The sequence below is a fragment of the Pocillopora damicornis genome, chromosome 12, assembly GCF_964200805.1.
Source record: "Pocillopora damicornis chromosome 12, jaPocDami1.2, whole genome shotgun sequence".
Classification (NCBI taxonomy): Eukaryota; Metazoa; Cnidaria; class Anthozoa; order Scleractinia; family Pocilloporidae; genus Pocillopora; species Pocillopora damicornis.
In genome coordinates this window covers 1,697,610-1,712,062 of record NC_142681.1, presented here as the reverse complement: position 1 = coordinate 1,712,062, position 14,453 = coordinate 1,697,610, and the positions used below count along the sequence as shown (strand labels likewise).

At 38.2% G+C, this 14,453-nt stretch overlaps 3 protein-coding genes and 1 long non-coding RNA gene across 6 annotated transcripts in view; 3 read left to right on the top strand and 1 right to left on the bottom strand.

Annotated features, from left to right (window-relative positions):
- The window catches only part of LOC149036041 (uncharacterized), a 33,462-nt gene extending 27,169 nt beyond the window's left edge, over positions 1–6,293 (top strand). Inside the window, exon 2 of the long non-coding RNA XR_016181993.1 lies at positions 5,716–6,293. This is a non-coding gene — a long non-coding RNA (uncharacterized LOC149036041). The remainder of the gene's footprint in view (positions 1–5,715) is intronic.
- LOC149036042 (uncharacterized) lies at positions 307–4,507 on the top strand. Its single transcript, XM_089190596.1, has 4 exons — positions 307–1,050; positions 1,706–2,006; positions 2,835–3,206; positions 3,693–4,507. Exons 1-4 carry the CDS (start codon positions 979–981, stop codon positions 3,857–3,859), a joined length of 912 nt encoding a protein of 303 aa, XP_089046722.1. The 5' UTR covers positions 307–978; the 3' UTR covers positions 3,860–4,507.
- Positions 6,294–7,833: 1,540 nt separating the features above from the next.
- LOC113672114 (uncharacterized) lies at positions 7,834–11,027 on the bottom strand. Of its 2 annotated transcripts, none has more exons than XM_089190601.1 (5): positions 10,891–11,027; positions 10,024–10,148; positions 9,913–9,943; positions 9,086–9,113; positions 7,834–8,500 (listed from the first exon to the last, which is right to left on the bottom strand). In XM_089190601.1, exons 1-5 carry the CDS (start codon positions 10,896–10,898, stop codon positions 8,255–8,257), a joined length of 438 nt encoding a protein of 145 aa, XP_089046727.1. In that variant the 5' UTR covers positions 10,899–11,027; the 3' UTR covers positions 7,834–8,254. The 2 variants fall into 2 exon arrangements, with proteins under 2 accessions (XP_089046727.1, XP_027044196.2); XM_027188395.2 differs by having other exon boundaries at positions 10,835–10,988.
- Positions 10,929–14,213, top strand: LOC113672112 (uncharacterized). Of its 2 annotated transcripts, none has more exons than XM_089190597.1 (4): positions 10,929–11,069; positions 12,095–12,285; positions 12,621–12,992; positions 13,498–14,213. In XM_089190597.1, the coding sequence occupies exons 2-4, from the start codon at positions 12,210–12,212 to the stop codon at positions 13,779–13,781; spliced, it is 732 nt and encodes a 243-aa protein (XP_089046723.1). In that variant the 5' UTR covers positions 10,929–11,069; positions 12,095–12,209; the 3' UTR covers positions 13,782–14,213. The 2 variants fall into 2 exon arrangements, with proteins under 2 accessions (XP_089046723.1, XP_089046724.1); XM_089190598.1 differs by lacking the exon at positions 10,929–11,069 and adding an exon at positions 11,940–12,017.
- The last annotated feature ends 240 nt before the right edge of the window (positions 14,214–14,453 follow it).

Here is a 14,453-nt window from a genome sequence, read left to right as displayed (position 1 = left end):
CCTTTGCTAACAGTCACGGGGGGGGGGGGAGGGGGGGTTCAGTACTCTCACTGGCACATTCCTTCCATTCTTAACATAGTATGATTTTTTGCGTATTTCGTCAGGAAAGAGTACCCCACATTCAATACGCTAAAAGCTGTTTCAGCTTGATCGCAACAATTCGTAAAATAACTACTTTTTCTTCGATAGCATTTGCCCTTGATAGCAACGTCAAATTCAGCTTTCCATGCCGTGTTTCCTCCCCCTGATCAGATCGAGACAAACAAAATTATTGCGTTGTCACGGTTTAGCAAAGAGGTCATTACCATAATAGGAGCGATAGAAACCCTTTCTTTGTTCAAGTAGTTGAGTTTCGATGTTTCCACGGAAAATTTTGTGGTTTTTTTCTCAAAGACCTGACAAGTCGTTGTGTGACTTTTCCAAAGGTAACATTGAAAGAATTTAGATGAATTAGTCGTGAACACGAGCCGAAGCAGCGTTTTGTTTTCGGAATTTCGAACTTTTTTTTCTGAGAAAACCTTCAGTCACCATTTGAATAATTATTCAGGGACTTTCCCTCAAAATGATGTCTCTAGTTTCAGTTTCATATCTGGTCGACGCAGAACTCTGAGGTGAGTTGGTGGAGTGGAAGGTCCAATCCAAAGGTAACATTGAAAGAATTTAGGTGAATTTGTCATGAACACGAGCCGAAGCAGCGTTTTGTTTTCGGAATTTCTAATTTTTTTTTTCCGAGAAAACCTTCAGTCACCATTTGAATAATTATTCAGGGACTTTCCCTCGAAATGATGTCACTAGTTTCAGTTTCATATCGGGTCGACGCAGAACTCTGAGGTGAGTTGGTGGAGTGGACGGACTCGGTATTAATCCGTTGTTAGTGAGCCAAAAAAGGTACGATCAAAGATTGCCTGTGGCTCAAGGAAATTTTGTGTACTTCTGCGGAAATTATTTTCCCCTTTAACCTCATACATCCACATAAGAATGGGGTCGAAAATCATTCAAGTGTTTGTGAGCGGTTTACAAGGAGAGACAACCACCATTGACATTGAAGAGGTACATCTTTTAGCTTAATATCTTTTTTGTATACAATCGAAACAAACAAATTTAGAAATATTAGCGAACTTTATTCTAACTATTCATTATATGCCCTGTGGCGAGTGAAATCTTGCTCGAACGGCAGGGACGTCATTCTCGTTCCCAGAGTGCTCTTCCTTCGAGGCAGAATGGCAGTCGTCACGTTTGCAACGCTCTCTTTCTGTCACGTATGAGCGATAAGAGGTTATGAAGTCGGCATTTCCTCTTAAGATAATGTGTTCCCATAAATGGTGTAGTTTTATATAAATTTTTATTTTATTTTATTATCAAAAGACAATACAAGTCCGTTCTATTTTTTTTTGTAAATAGTTTTTTTTTTCTTATTCTTATGCAGCATTTTATCTTCTTCCCTTTTTATCTTTTTTTTGTTGTTTTGAAATTTAAAATTATTATTTTATTATTATTATTATTATTATTATGAGTATTACCACTACAATTTTCAGTATTATTATTATTATTATTATTATCATTATTGTTGTCATGATTTTTATTGATAACGTTATTGTTATTATCATTTCCTTTGCTGTTTTTACTTAAGTTAAAATGATATCGCATTTTGAGTAAGTGAGGTAGCTAAATTGACACAGTCACAAGGCATCTTATTGTGTTTTAGGATGCCACGATTGCAAAATTATATGAATTGTTGAAAGAACGGAGTAGTATACCAGTTGATCAACAACGCTTGATATTCGGTGGAAAAGAAATCAGGATCAAAGATGAAAGGAATGAGCAGACTTACCTGTCAACGTACGGAATAGAAAAGCGTTCCACGTTGTTTCTTGTTTTACGTTTGCATGGTGGGTCTCAGAAAGTGCTAGATGATGATGTGGAACTTAGCGATGCCCCAGATATGATCACGTGGGATGACGATCCGGAAAACAAAAGAGCCAAGATGCCTTACGGGCACGCTATCTGTAAGTTATTTGACGATTAACCGTTTCATCCCCAAGATCTCGTTAGTATTTTTCTTTACTGTTTGCCATACAATTTTTATGATGCTAGTTTGGAGAATTTGGAATTGGATCAACTGAGTCTCCTAATTTATATTTATCGCTGTTCTTAGCATTAGAATTATTATTACAAACTCTGTCTTGGTCAGTCATGGGAGTTAGAGAGTTGAGCTTGTTTCTGATTAAATCCTGCGATTGCGATTTTCATTGTGTCGGCTTTTGATTGAATGAGCTGAAATATATCAGTTGATATAACTTTTAGAGGAAGAGAACAAGAATATTTCTTTAAATTACCTTAGGGTTTTGGATGAAAACACCCCGAAAGTGACCGTAGAGTCGGAAAATCATTTACTACACAGAAATATGTTTAACTCGATGAAAAAAAGACTCTCATTCGAAAGATTCTTCAAGTTGGAAAAGACTGGTTATGGCATATGAAATGGATGCAAACATGAGCCCATAGGGTAGCATTGCTATACTCATACCATTGCTAAATCATGTTCGGAAGTCGAACGAACATCATCAGCAATTTCGGGAAGTCGATAGGACATTTCCGACAGTCAGGTGAAGTGAAAAGGGAAATTTCATGCATAGCCTTTTTTTTGTCGATACATCATAGGTTCGAGACGATAAAGATGATTCCGATCAAAAAAGCATTTGCAAAGTTCACCATGTTAAATGCTTTTCCAAACTCGAGTTTACTTTCAGATGACAAGTTTTTTAAGGAACCAGAGTTAAATTATTAACGAGGTGCATGATGACACTTACTGTGGACTTTTATTGTTTTCAAAGCTCCAGAATCTCTGACCATGTACTGTCACAGCATCCTTGATGCAGGTCGATCGCGATTTCTTTGTCCTTACATCAGCCAGGATACTCCGCCGGTGTACTGTGGCACAGAATGGGACTATGTAGTTGTTCGACGCTTGGCTGTTTTGACAGATTCAGAGAAAACGGAGTTTGAGACCAAAATCTCCAAGAACCATCTGATCAAGGCCATGGGTATTCAAGAATGTCCCAGCTGCAAATCTTTAGTGGAACGAATCAACAAAAAAGATGTGCGATTGGCCTGCTCTTTTTGTAAAAAGAAACTTCATAAAGATTTCCAGTTCTGCTGGCACTGTTTGCATGAGTGGGTCAATAGATCCAGCACAACAAAGTGTGGTAGGCATAGTTTAGGCTGTGAAACTCTCTTTTGTTGGAAGGAATAAAGAGAAACAATTCAAATCTTAGTTCACTAGCATGTATGCCTCCCTGGAATAAAAGGGATTGGGAAAGTCAGGACATTATTCTTTCACTCATAGTTCATGAAATATTGTGTTTAAGTTATCTTGGATGTGGAGTCACATCCTAGGTTTAGTGAATGTGAACAAGTAATCCTCAACAAATCAGCCAGCTGGTGAGAAAACTGTCCTTAACCATGAGGCTCACCACCTTTATTGTGATCAGTTCAGTTTTCGACGCGTTAATGCCGCCTAGCCCACTTGGGTTTGTTTCGGTATATTACCACTCCGCTGCACGACGTTTTTCCTCTTCCTTTCTATTATTCTCTCTAATTTTGTTTGTTTATTATTTTTCTTTTCAAAATCATCAAACTTCGCTATGTTTGTATTGTTTAAACTAGACATTTCTTTACCATTTATTTTCCAGGAAATGCGGTTTGTGCTGGAGAAGACAAACGTCTGAAGATTCTACGTAACTGCTCCAAGAAGGAAATTGTTGGAGTTGAAGGATGCCCCTCCCTCCGTGCATGTATCTCATGCGGTATGCTGATTGAACATGTGAAGGACTGTAAACACACAGTACTTAAGGATTAGGCCGAAAGTTGTTCGAACACGTCTTGACTAATTGTGGTCCCCTCAAATTCCAACCGAAAAAATGTTTTTTTCGCCAATGAGGGCGCAAAGATTTATCGTTTTCGCCCATAGATTGGCTGCTCTTCAATTCTCACTTGTTGAGTCGCCATAATTTTTGGCTCGACCACCCGTGTGGACAGCGATCGGAAATACAAATTTCACAGATTTTCTTTTTCGAAAAACGCAATAAAAAGATAGGTCACCGGGCTTGTTTAAGAGATATGATGGGCTAAACTTACTCTACTTATGCCTGTGTTAGCACTAATCACGCGCGTCATTTCATCGGTTCAAGGTTCATTTTGAGGTACATGGAAGCAAGGGTTTTTAAAAATATATTTGGACAAAATCTTAATTGGCAGAAATTCTCGAGCGTATGAAACAATTTGAAATATTTGTGGAAAAATCATGTAATTTCAAACGACATCGACTTAAAACGTTCCTCGAGTCATTGCTTTCAGGGTCTTAATTTGCGTCATCGAGTAACTAGCTTTGGGCAAGCTTTTAGCTTTACTTTTTTTTCCCTTCTAAGATTGTTTTTTCATTTCTCCAATTAAAAGGGAATAATCTGAATACCAACATTATGCAATAAAAAATATAGGCAGAACAAGATGCATTGGGCAATACTCAGGAATCACCTTAACTTGTTTGGGGTGCGTTCCAGTTGGGGGGCGAAGCGACAAGGTCTGGAACCGAGAAACGATGGTCACATTGATCACACAACTTGCAAAGCGGTCAATTCACGGGCTTGTCAGTGGTTTCCCTAAGCGAAGTGGGCCGCCCAAACCTTCATGTGTGAAGTTTTACCGTTGTTTTATATAACGGTTTGAAATCTTATCGTAGGTTCACTTTAGATTAAGGATACGCTCTTTTCTTTTGCCTATTTGTTGATATTTCTTTGGCGAAGCCTGTTCGAGGATGCGAGGAACCTTAAAAAACAAATCCGAGTTCAGGTGGGAAATGTCTTTGTCGAGAAGTTTAAGTTGCGGCTCAAAGGTCTAAGCTTCGATAAAAATCGATCAAACACCTCCACGAAGTTCGTTTGTCAAGGCACTTTAAATGAAGGATTTGTCGAGGAAAGTAATTTTAACTCATTAAACTCTTCATCTACATCGGCCAGTTATTCAAGTGTGGGGTAGATTCAGTTGCCGTCATTTATCCTGTCTATCCGCTGACAATTTTTTACTGAGATGCCTTTGCAAGTTGTGAAAACATCGTTTCGATTTAATATAAGAGAATGTATAGGAAGTTGTTTCCATTTAAGCTACGCGGTATGTCTTTCCACTCGTTAATGCAGTGTTTGCATGTTTCAGTCTCAACACTGCAATGCTTAAAAAATCCAAAGCGATCGAGTAGCCATTCCTCAAACCGTGAAGAAGCAGCATGAAAAGTGAAACAGTCGAATTCTATTTCGAAATCATAATTCATGATTGTATAAATTCAGGTTTAGTTATCCACTCACACAAGGTCCCCGTACGAATCACTTGGGCCACTCTCGCTACCTTTGATAGAGACCTAGGGCTATGGGAGCAGATCAGAGCATCATTAGAAATTTGAACAAATCTGAGACTTCGAAAATTAGATGGGCCAATCTGCTTGATCCTACGCAAGAGAAAAGAGGTCCATAAAGCACATAAATCACGTGATTCATTCTTGCTGTTCATTCGATTCCGTTGTGGCAAACGGTGGGTAAATTAACTTTAGAAAAACGCACGACATTATTTATCGGATAGCGATCTATCCATTCGAACAACCAGGAAAAGGTGTTCAGCTGAAATGATGTTCTTAACATCTCACTGTGATTGATAATTAACTTTCAGCACAAGAACAGCAAAATGGCGTCTGTTGTGAAGTACATTGTCGTGTTGGCCATGTTTATCCAAATTGCCCAGTCGGAGCTTCTGGCCTATGGAATTTTCCAGAGTGGATATAACACAGTCTGGGTAGCCTGTGTGACTGCTGCTGGTGGTACGGCAGGTGTTTCCACAGGAGGCGCAGCAGTCCCAGCTGCTATTCTGGCATGTAATGCGGCCCAGGGTAATTGTATGTCTGCGTGTGTCGCTGCTGGTCTTTCACCCACTCCTTAGGTGAAAGTGATGAGGACTGACCTAGTTTTTTTTTCTCTATAACTCGTAATTGTTTCTTGTCTAACTTGTTAGGTTGGGAAAAACGTATTTAGAGGTGCGTTTCGCTTTGACAGTCGCAATGCTATAGGGACTACTTTTACATGTTGGAGGAGTTGCCTATATCAGTGTATATCAAGCAAAACATTTCCGTAACTTGGTTACTGATTCAGAGCAAGGTTAAAAAACTTCAAGTGTGTAATATCCTATACAACGTGCGTGTTAGTGTGTCAAAAAAAAGATCTAAGAAGCAGATTAAAGCATTCATTTCACTCTTTTGTGGTTACTTATGAAGACATTTTGTTAAAAAGTGATGATCTCAGTGAATTTATCTCAATTCAGGAAGCTTACATCTCAAAAGTAAGAGGTAAGCTTTATATGGAACTTATCATTCCTTATTTTAAAAAGAACTAAGCAAATAAGTGTCAGCAACAAACGTGGCCAGGATATACTGTTGACAACGTTCAAAATTTTGAACAAGAAGGTCCGTCAGGTTATTCTTCTAACCTGCTGATGAACACGCGCAGGAACAAACAAGCTGAAAAAATCCCAGGTCAAAACTCCATAATCTGGGTCGCTTTTTTTTTGGGATACTTTTAGACTTCTAACTTAGATAATTTCAGGCTTCACTTTGCATCTCAACGAATACTTGTTGAAATTTCGTTAAGGTCAATATATAAGTTAGCATACGAAGTAGGTTGCCCAGTTTTCGGCCGATGTGGATGTAGTTCACATATTAAGTTCTTTTCAGTCTATGGAGAAGTTCAACTTTTCATCTGGAAATGGTTCATGTGGTTATGTTTAAAACTTTACTTCTCTTTCCGAGTTACTTTTGGAGCAAGTACTGAGCTGCCCTGTTTCCGAGCAATTGATCCCAATTCCAACCAATTTTCCTTTTTAGTTACACGAAGAGGAACAATTTGCCTCCGGTCTGTAGAACCATTTCTATTTTGCTGTGTAGTTTCGAAGTGATTCAGCGATTGTGCTCTAGGTGCTCAAAGCAAAGTTACCACTGAGGTGTAAAGGGTAAAGCAGTGGAATGCAATGGAGATTTGGGAAATGTTTCTCTTGATAACTACTTCACTAGTCACAGACGAATTCATCAAATTAGCAATGTTAGCATGCTAGGCAAGTTATTTAAGATCTTCACCACTGAAGGGGAAACGTTATCCACCGTGTAACTCGCTTAAGATCAAGAAAAGAATTCGCCGATTGCCCTTGACCACCTGGCGCTGTTGAACAAAAATTTTGTTATCCGTGTAATGGTGATAAATTGTCGATAATTCAATAATTGTATAATTGCAGACTATACGAGAAAAATTCATATCATTATTGACTTGTTTACTAAAACGTACGAACACAGTTAACCTGGTTTTCCTCTTAAGGGTGTATATGGTTCACTGGTGCGGCCTCTTGGCTGCTGCTGTTGCCGGTTTTTTCCGCAAAATTTGCCCTAAGCTTTTAAGCCTTCTGTCACGAATAATTGAGTGTTTGCACTCTGTCTCAGTTCGAATTTGCTTAATAACACGAAAGCTATCACGCTCGTTATTCAATCCCCCTCTTTCGTACGAACTTTTGCGTAGACTTACGAGAGAATTTTGTTCAGGGCCTCCGGTTCCTACGTTTCAATACCCATGTCATAGCTGTTTCTGGAAGTTCAAGACTTTCCGACTTTCAGCCAGTTTGTGCTTTGTTGCGTGTTTTTGTTCTAGATTAAAATGTTACTATTCTTAACCTGTCCACCATTTCTGTACTCATTTTCAACTTTCTGCACTGTTTGGGCTACGTTGACGTGTTCTCAGCCGACGAGAATGCTGAAACTTTTGCATGAATATTATTAAGGGCAAAATAAAGGATTGGAGAGGTGATAGTATAAATTTCTAAAATCAGTTTTGCAACCAACACCATCACTGTATGTGAACAGTATTAAGAACAGCTGAAATGGTGACATATAGACTTCAGAAAGGTAAAAAAATGCTCAATTTCCTAATCTGAGTAATACTGAACTTTCTTCCTGGTCCTTTTTGGTCTTCCAATAAGAAAATGGGAAAATGCAAAACACTTTGCACAAATTTTGAAAAGGAAAAAAGAATTTAACTTCTGATAAAGTTAATTAATTTCCGACCTCAGTCAAAGTTGCTAAATTGCCACACATTATACACATTATTGGGTTTATGAAACTTTTAGAAGCAGAGAACAGTTAGAACTTGAAAATGAAAAAAAAAAATTGATTATCCTAGCCATTTCTGGCGCTCTTACTGGCCTTGTCTTCATAAAGCATTTTGTTGTTATTGAACATGTTCAGCAGAGTCTGGTCAGCAGCATTCTCTGGCTCAGGTTTGATAAGTAGAGCGAACACACCACTTAATACATCTCTAACACAACGGGTTGGTAACCAGTTCTCCCCAGTCAAGAATCCCAGGCACACGTGACCAGTTGATGGACTCACATTGACGTGATAAATGGGAGGCAGGAAACGTACCTGGCATTAAGAAATAAAAAAGACATATACTTTGTTCTCGCCAATTTCCTTTCACCCCTCTGAAGTATCTAGACCTCTTTTAGACCATAAATGTTGCCAAATCAGAATACAAGTAACCAGCTAAGTACTGATCACCAGGTAATTCACCTTTGCGCCATATTCAGATGTGACTCACAAATTTGCTCCTAATCTGCCTAACCCTAAAGAACAAAGCAATAACTATTTTAATAAGTATCCAAATGAGTAGATGTGTTATCATTTTGCAGCGGCGTACATGCCATGAAAGCTGCTGCAAAGTGAAAACACATTGGCAGCAAGACCAATTTTTTGTTACTTTTGAATTACTCAGTTTTAAATTTTTCTTAGGGCTTTTGATTTCCAGGTATGTGTCTCATTTTTTGCTATATTGTGGTACAGTTTCATTGAGAGACCCTTCCCAACTGATATTGAAATTAATTTCAAAATTTCAAAACTCAAGGAGAGAACAAGATCATGAGATAACCAGGTAACGAGTATCTCTGCAGCCATGCATGAAAATCATTCGTTCGCGCTCAAGCATGTAAAACATTTATTTTAAAGTATTACCGTTGGTGGTTCAAGAGGGTAGTTTTCACTTGAGAGATAAGAAATTAGTTAAGGATTAACTGACACGTCGCATTAATATAAATAAATCAATAGATTGATAATAATAATAGTAATAATAATAATGAGAACAGTTTTCAATAATACGGTTCCAAGAGCCTCAGAGAGTTTGCAATAGCAATTGAAAGAAATAAACAAAATAAAAATAAACAATTAGGTGTAAAAATAAACGAGTCGCCTAAACACAGTTTAAAATGGCTTCGTTAATTTTACACACCGACTCTTTGATCTCTCTTTTTCGTGTGTTCCCTTGACATTGGTTTAAAAAAATGCTGAACAAGTTGTAATTAGCCAGTATAAACACTCCTAAATCTAGATGTATGCGCTAATACCTCGTAAGGGAATTTATTGGTCACCATTTTTCACTATTTTTATCTAAAAGTTTTGCAAATTTTTCAAAACATATGTAAGTACGATTCAGCGGATTTTATTTTTTTGATGACTTAAATTTTTTAATTTTTAATCAATTTCTTAATCATTAATTATAGAAACCCTCAAAAATGCTCTGTAAAAGATTGTGCTAAGTCGTTGAATTTTGAGTTTGAAAGAATAGAAACCCCGAATTTGACTACTACTATGTGACTACTACGTCAGGCAACACGGAAAATCAGGAAGAGTGAAATTCCTTCTGAAGCATGGCATTCACTGAGAGGGGTGCTGAAGAAAGAGGGTCAGAAAAAGGCCCTTTGTGGTGGCAATTCTTCCCCAAACTTGCTAGAACACCTCATTAATTTAAAATTTTACAAAGAGAAAAGTGATTTAAAGGATACGGTAAATAAACTTGAACTTTGAACCGCCCTCCTGAAAGACGGATACAAATACATAATGAGAACTTTTCTTAAACAGAATATTGGAAAGCCCAAATAATGAAATCTCTTCACCTCTGTAGAGTGAATCTTCAGGTCCTGGCACTAAAGCCTCCCATAATTGGAGACTGTCAGATGGAAGTGTTACTTGGATTCCATGAGGCTGTAAGGACTGCAGTTGTTTTAGCTCCTTCTGTACCCTGAAATATTTGTATATCACTTGATATTCTGAATTTAAAAAGCATTTTGATTGGTCCTTGCCTATGATTTATTACAGGAGAACGATCAGACGACTTTCTTGCACATCTTCGCTCTTTCAGTATGTTAAGAAATAGATGTTGCATACACCTTTTAAGGAAAACATTACAGTTTATTGGGCCATCGACTTGTGTATAGATATACGATGCTTACGGGATAGTGGAACTATTGGGCGATGGAAGCCTTAAAGAGAATCGAAAGTGTTCGCTTAATTAACGTCACAACGATTTCTGCGAAGCCGGAAGCAGTTCCTTAGCGATGCAACATGGTTCTACCTACCTCCCCGATCCTTAGTCACTCTTTATTATATTAAGATCATGTATTTAAATGTTTTAAATATCTTTGAGGGGTTTTGCACATTCTAGAGGTCCCACTTAGTCACATTAGAAGGCAGCATATTAACTGATTTCGTCCCACCGACAGTGTTATAACCTCACGCAACATGGTTTTCCTATGTCAAGCGCAAAGGAGCGTGTAGGTGTCTTTGAATACGGTAAGTCCGGCTCTTGGTAAATCTTAAGTAACGATTTGCTAGTTGAAATTTTGAAAGTCACTGCAATCACAAATTATTGAAAGAGTATTTACTTCGGAACAAGTATACACAAGTTTGAAATGAATGTTTACTTACCTTGAAATGAAATCTCTTTTCAAGCTCATTGTGTGTACTTACAAGTCTTGACTTACCTATGCATTTGGTGTCTGTTTCAGTTTGTTTCCAGAATTATAATAACAAAGCCCAGTATAAGGGATTTTACCAAGGAAACTGAAAACTTAAGGAGAACAAAGGCAAGGGAAATTTCCCTTCAAAGCTTAAGGGTTGAGTTTTCATCTGGATATACAAAGGAAAGCTTCTTCACAGCAAGGTGAAAATTTGATTAGATTTATGATGTGTATCGTGATGCCTGCAGTTTGGGAAGAAATACGTATTGTACTTAGGTTGTTAATTTTTTGCCGATTTCCTTCTTCACTTCATGTTTACGCGTGCGAGTGGGAAAATCCCCATTAGTAGACCTCTTGGTTGTTTTGGTAGCACAATTTTCTCGAATATGATCTCAAGCATAACAGAAGTCACGCCACTAAAATCAATAGATATTTCATACAAAACCTGGGCCGCAAATTCTATCACTGTTTTCTCAAAGAGTAGAAACAAAACAACGATTTGCTAGAACACAATAAATAAATTAGTCTATTCCCTTTTTCTCTTCGTGTTTGCGTGTGCAAGTGGGAAAATCCCCGTTAAGTAAACCCCTTGGTTGTTTTGGCAACAGAATTTTTAGAAAATGATCTCATGCATAACAGACGTCACACCACTAAACCACCAGATATTTCATACAAAACCTGGGCCGTAAAATCTATCATTGTTTTCTCAAAGAATAGAAAAAAATTACCGATTAGCTGGAACACAATAAAGAAATTGATCGAAAGCGAAAAGGAAAGAGTAAGCAAGATAGAGCTCGAAAGACACTTCGGCTTAATACGAATGCAAATTATCAAATTCCCCTATCTACACAACAATCTTTGATGACTGTGAAGAAACTCGAAAAATTGTTTCAAGGATGTGAGAAGAGGGCAAAATTGGTGTTCTAAGTTGTTTATGTTTCTCTCAAGATTCAAATCCGACAGAAAAACGAAATAACATCACGATCAAAATCTTACAACTCAGGGATTTTCCCATGCGTGACATCACTGCTTTGAATGAGCTATATTATTATTATCCACTTTGGAAAACTTTCAGTTTCACCAAGGTTGCTGTGTTAGCAAGATTGTGTAGTTTCTGATCGGGTTCTTATTGAGTTGAGAGGGAGCAGAAGGTGAGCACACTTTCTAAGGATTGTACAGTGGTCCATAGTTCAAGCCCAGCAAATCTTGATTCATAATTTCCCTGCAGATATACAATACTCGATGGCGCCGGGATTAATCCAAATATTCGTTTACGGCATAAGACGAGACATTACCACCATAAATATTCACAAGGTAAGATGGCTGTTTAATGTAAAACCTAAATGTTTACATTCACACCAGTTAAACAGCCTCAAAATTACATCTTCTTGACCAAGATGCCTTGCGGGCATGCTATAAGTAAGATAAGATCATTTGCTCCTATTCCTTACTAATCTTTAGTTTGGTGTTCCTTGGCTGTTTGATTCAATCAACGTCCATTACTACTTTTTTTTATATGCTTACCATCATCCATTTCCTCTGTTCCGTTCACCTACATTGATTAATGCTCATGGTGTTAGGGATTAAATTAAAACACAGCCTTCAGTCTACAATATGATGGCTCGCATGAATGACGTCATGCTGACTTGGTAAATGTCTAAGCTCAGTTATCTTCCTTTAGAGCAGCGCATATTAAGGAAAAATTTGTGCAGTTGGTAAATTACTGTTTCATTTACATATATATTTCATTCCAGCTGCAGAATCCCTGACAGCCTACTGCCGTAGTATCTTAGACGCGGGCCGGTCCCAATTTTTGTGTCCTTACATCAGCCAAGACCAGCCACCCGTTTATTGCCGCAAGGAGTGGGACTACATAGACGTTCGTCGCTTGGCTGTTTTGTCAGAAGAAGAAATTGAAGAGTTTGAAAAAAAGATCTCCCGGAACTATCTGATCAAGGGCATGGGTATTCAAGAATGTCCGGAATGCAACTCTATGGTGCAACGAAGTGAGAAAAAGCTGATGCGAGTGGTTTGCCCTATTTGCAGCATGAATAAAAGCAATGCTTTCGAGTTTTGCTGGCATTGTCTGCACGAATGGAAAAATAAGCAAAGCACGACCGTGTGTGGTACGTAGTTTTTGTTAAAAACATGATTTACTTAATGACAATTTGTCAAAATTGACCAGTCACACACTTAACGGGCGTCTTTGGCCCAAAATGCATTCATTTCGGTTAACTTCTGTGAGTTCTCGAGCAGTTTGGTGGCGGGGTGGCGGTTGTTTATCAGCATTTTGTCACAGTTATTTTCAAGCGTTCTCCCACTCCATCTCTCCCTATTTTTTTCATTTGTCTAATCTGATCAGTTTTGATGGGTGTTTGGAAAGGGGGCTCATGACTGAGATGTGGGGATTTTCCATCCATGAGAATGGTATTCTATCTAAGGACTGGTTGGCAAAATTGTGAGCCCCTGGATACCCTGGGCATCCACCTTTCACATGTGTGTTTACCACACACATGCAAAAAATTATACAGTGGTTCACCAGTGGTGACTTGTAGAGGAACATTTATTTTCATTTTTTGTAATTTCTGTATTATAATTTCCACACTTTCAAATAATTTGCTTGTATCTTAGGAAATGAAGACTGTTCATGTGAGGACAGACGTCTCAAGATGCTTTGGAATTGTCCCAGGAAAACTATCATTGGAGTAGTGGGGTGCCCCTCTCTACGGGCTTGTGTGTCCTGTGGCATGATGATTGAGCATGTTGAAGCTTGTAAGCATATGCGCTGTCGCTGTGGTAAAGAATTCTGTTTCATCTGCCTGAAGCTTAAAGAACCTAGCGGCTGGAAGTGTGGAAGGTACAATGAAGCATGCACAGTGGCAGCTGTGCAAACCACGATTCCTGGAGATAATTAGTGCCCAAAAATTTCTCTGTTGCCCGATAAAGTGAGGCTCAGCAGGTTACCAAGCAGAGGAGTTAGAAGAGTTACTTACCATCATTTTAAGTAACACTGGTTTAGCATCATAGATAATTGTATTTAAACAGTAAGAAATAATAGACAGTAGGTTTGACTTCAGTTGTTGATCGATGGTGAACTGCAACATAGAAATTTAGTCAAATAGAGTGTTGAAGACTGATCCATGATACTTGTGGTTGTACTAACTAAAGCTGTTTAAATCTTGATTATCAAGTTGGCTGCTTTTTAAGGTCTCCATTCAGTGGGTTTCATAAGTTTTCTGTTCAATGTGTAATGTTTCTACTTAAACGGTGCTTTCTATTGAAGCGTAATTTTAAAGCAGTGTCATCTTAACTGGTGGTTGTCAATAAATGTCATCCTATCCACCCAGTGTTCTTGTTGGTATTTTTCATCAGCCACAGGACAGTTTTTTCCCCTTTTTTTTCTTGTCTTTTGATGTTGTTTTTTACCTCTTTTCAATGTGTTGCTAGCAGCTTTCCACCTAATGTATCATAATATACCTTCACTGCTGCCTTGCTGTACGATGTCTCTTATGGTCGTGTTAAAAAAGATTAACAGATTAACTTTTTTTCCACTGCTTCTAGTTTCAAGTCAGGTTCACACAACGTTT

Excerpts from the sequence above, each read along its gene's own strand:
- LOC149036042 (XM_089190596.1), top strand. The coding sequence starts at position 979 with ATGGGGTCGAAAATCATTCAAGTGTTTGTGAGCGGTTTACAAGGAGAG. Across the intron at positions 2,007-2,834 it reads GCCTTACGGGCACGCTATCT|CTCCAGAATCTCTGACCATG; the intron begins GTAAGTTATTTG and ends TTGTTTTCAAAG. Across the intron at positions 3,207-3,692 it reads ATCCAGCACAACAAAGTGTG|GAAATGCGGTTTGTGCTGGA; the intron begins GTAGGCATAGTT and ends TTTATTTTCCAG.
- LOC113672114 (XM_027188395.2), bottom strand. The coding sequence starts at position 10,863 with ATGAGCTTGAAAAGAGATTTCATTTCAAG. Across the intron at positions 9,944-10,023 it reads TGAAGATTCACTCTACAGAG|GAGGGCGGTTCAAAGTTCAA; the intron begins GTGAAGAGATTT and ends TCCGTCTTTCAG. Across the intron at positions 9,114-9,912 it reads AAAGTTCAAGTTTATTTACC|TGAAAACTACCCTCTTGAAC; the intron begins GTATCCTTTAAA and ends TTATCTCTCAAG.
- LOC113672112 (XM_089190597.1), top strand. The coding sequence starts at position 12,210 with ATGTTTACATTCACACCAGTTAAACAGCCTCAAAATTACATCTTCTTG. Across the intron at positions 12,286-12,620 it reads GCCTTGCGGGCATGCTATAA|CTGCAGAATCCCTGACAGCC; the intron begins GTAAGATAAGAT and ends ATTTCATTCCAG. Across the intron at positions 12,993-13,497 it reads GCAAAGCACGACCGTGTGTG|GAAATGAAGACTGTTCATGT; the intron begins GTACGTAGTTTT and ends CTTGTATCTTAG.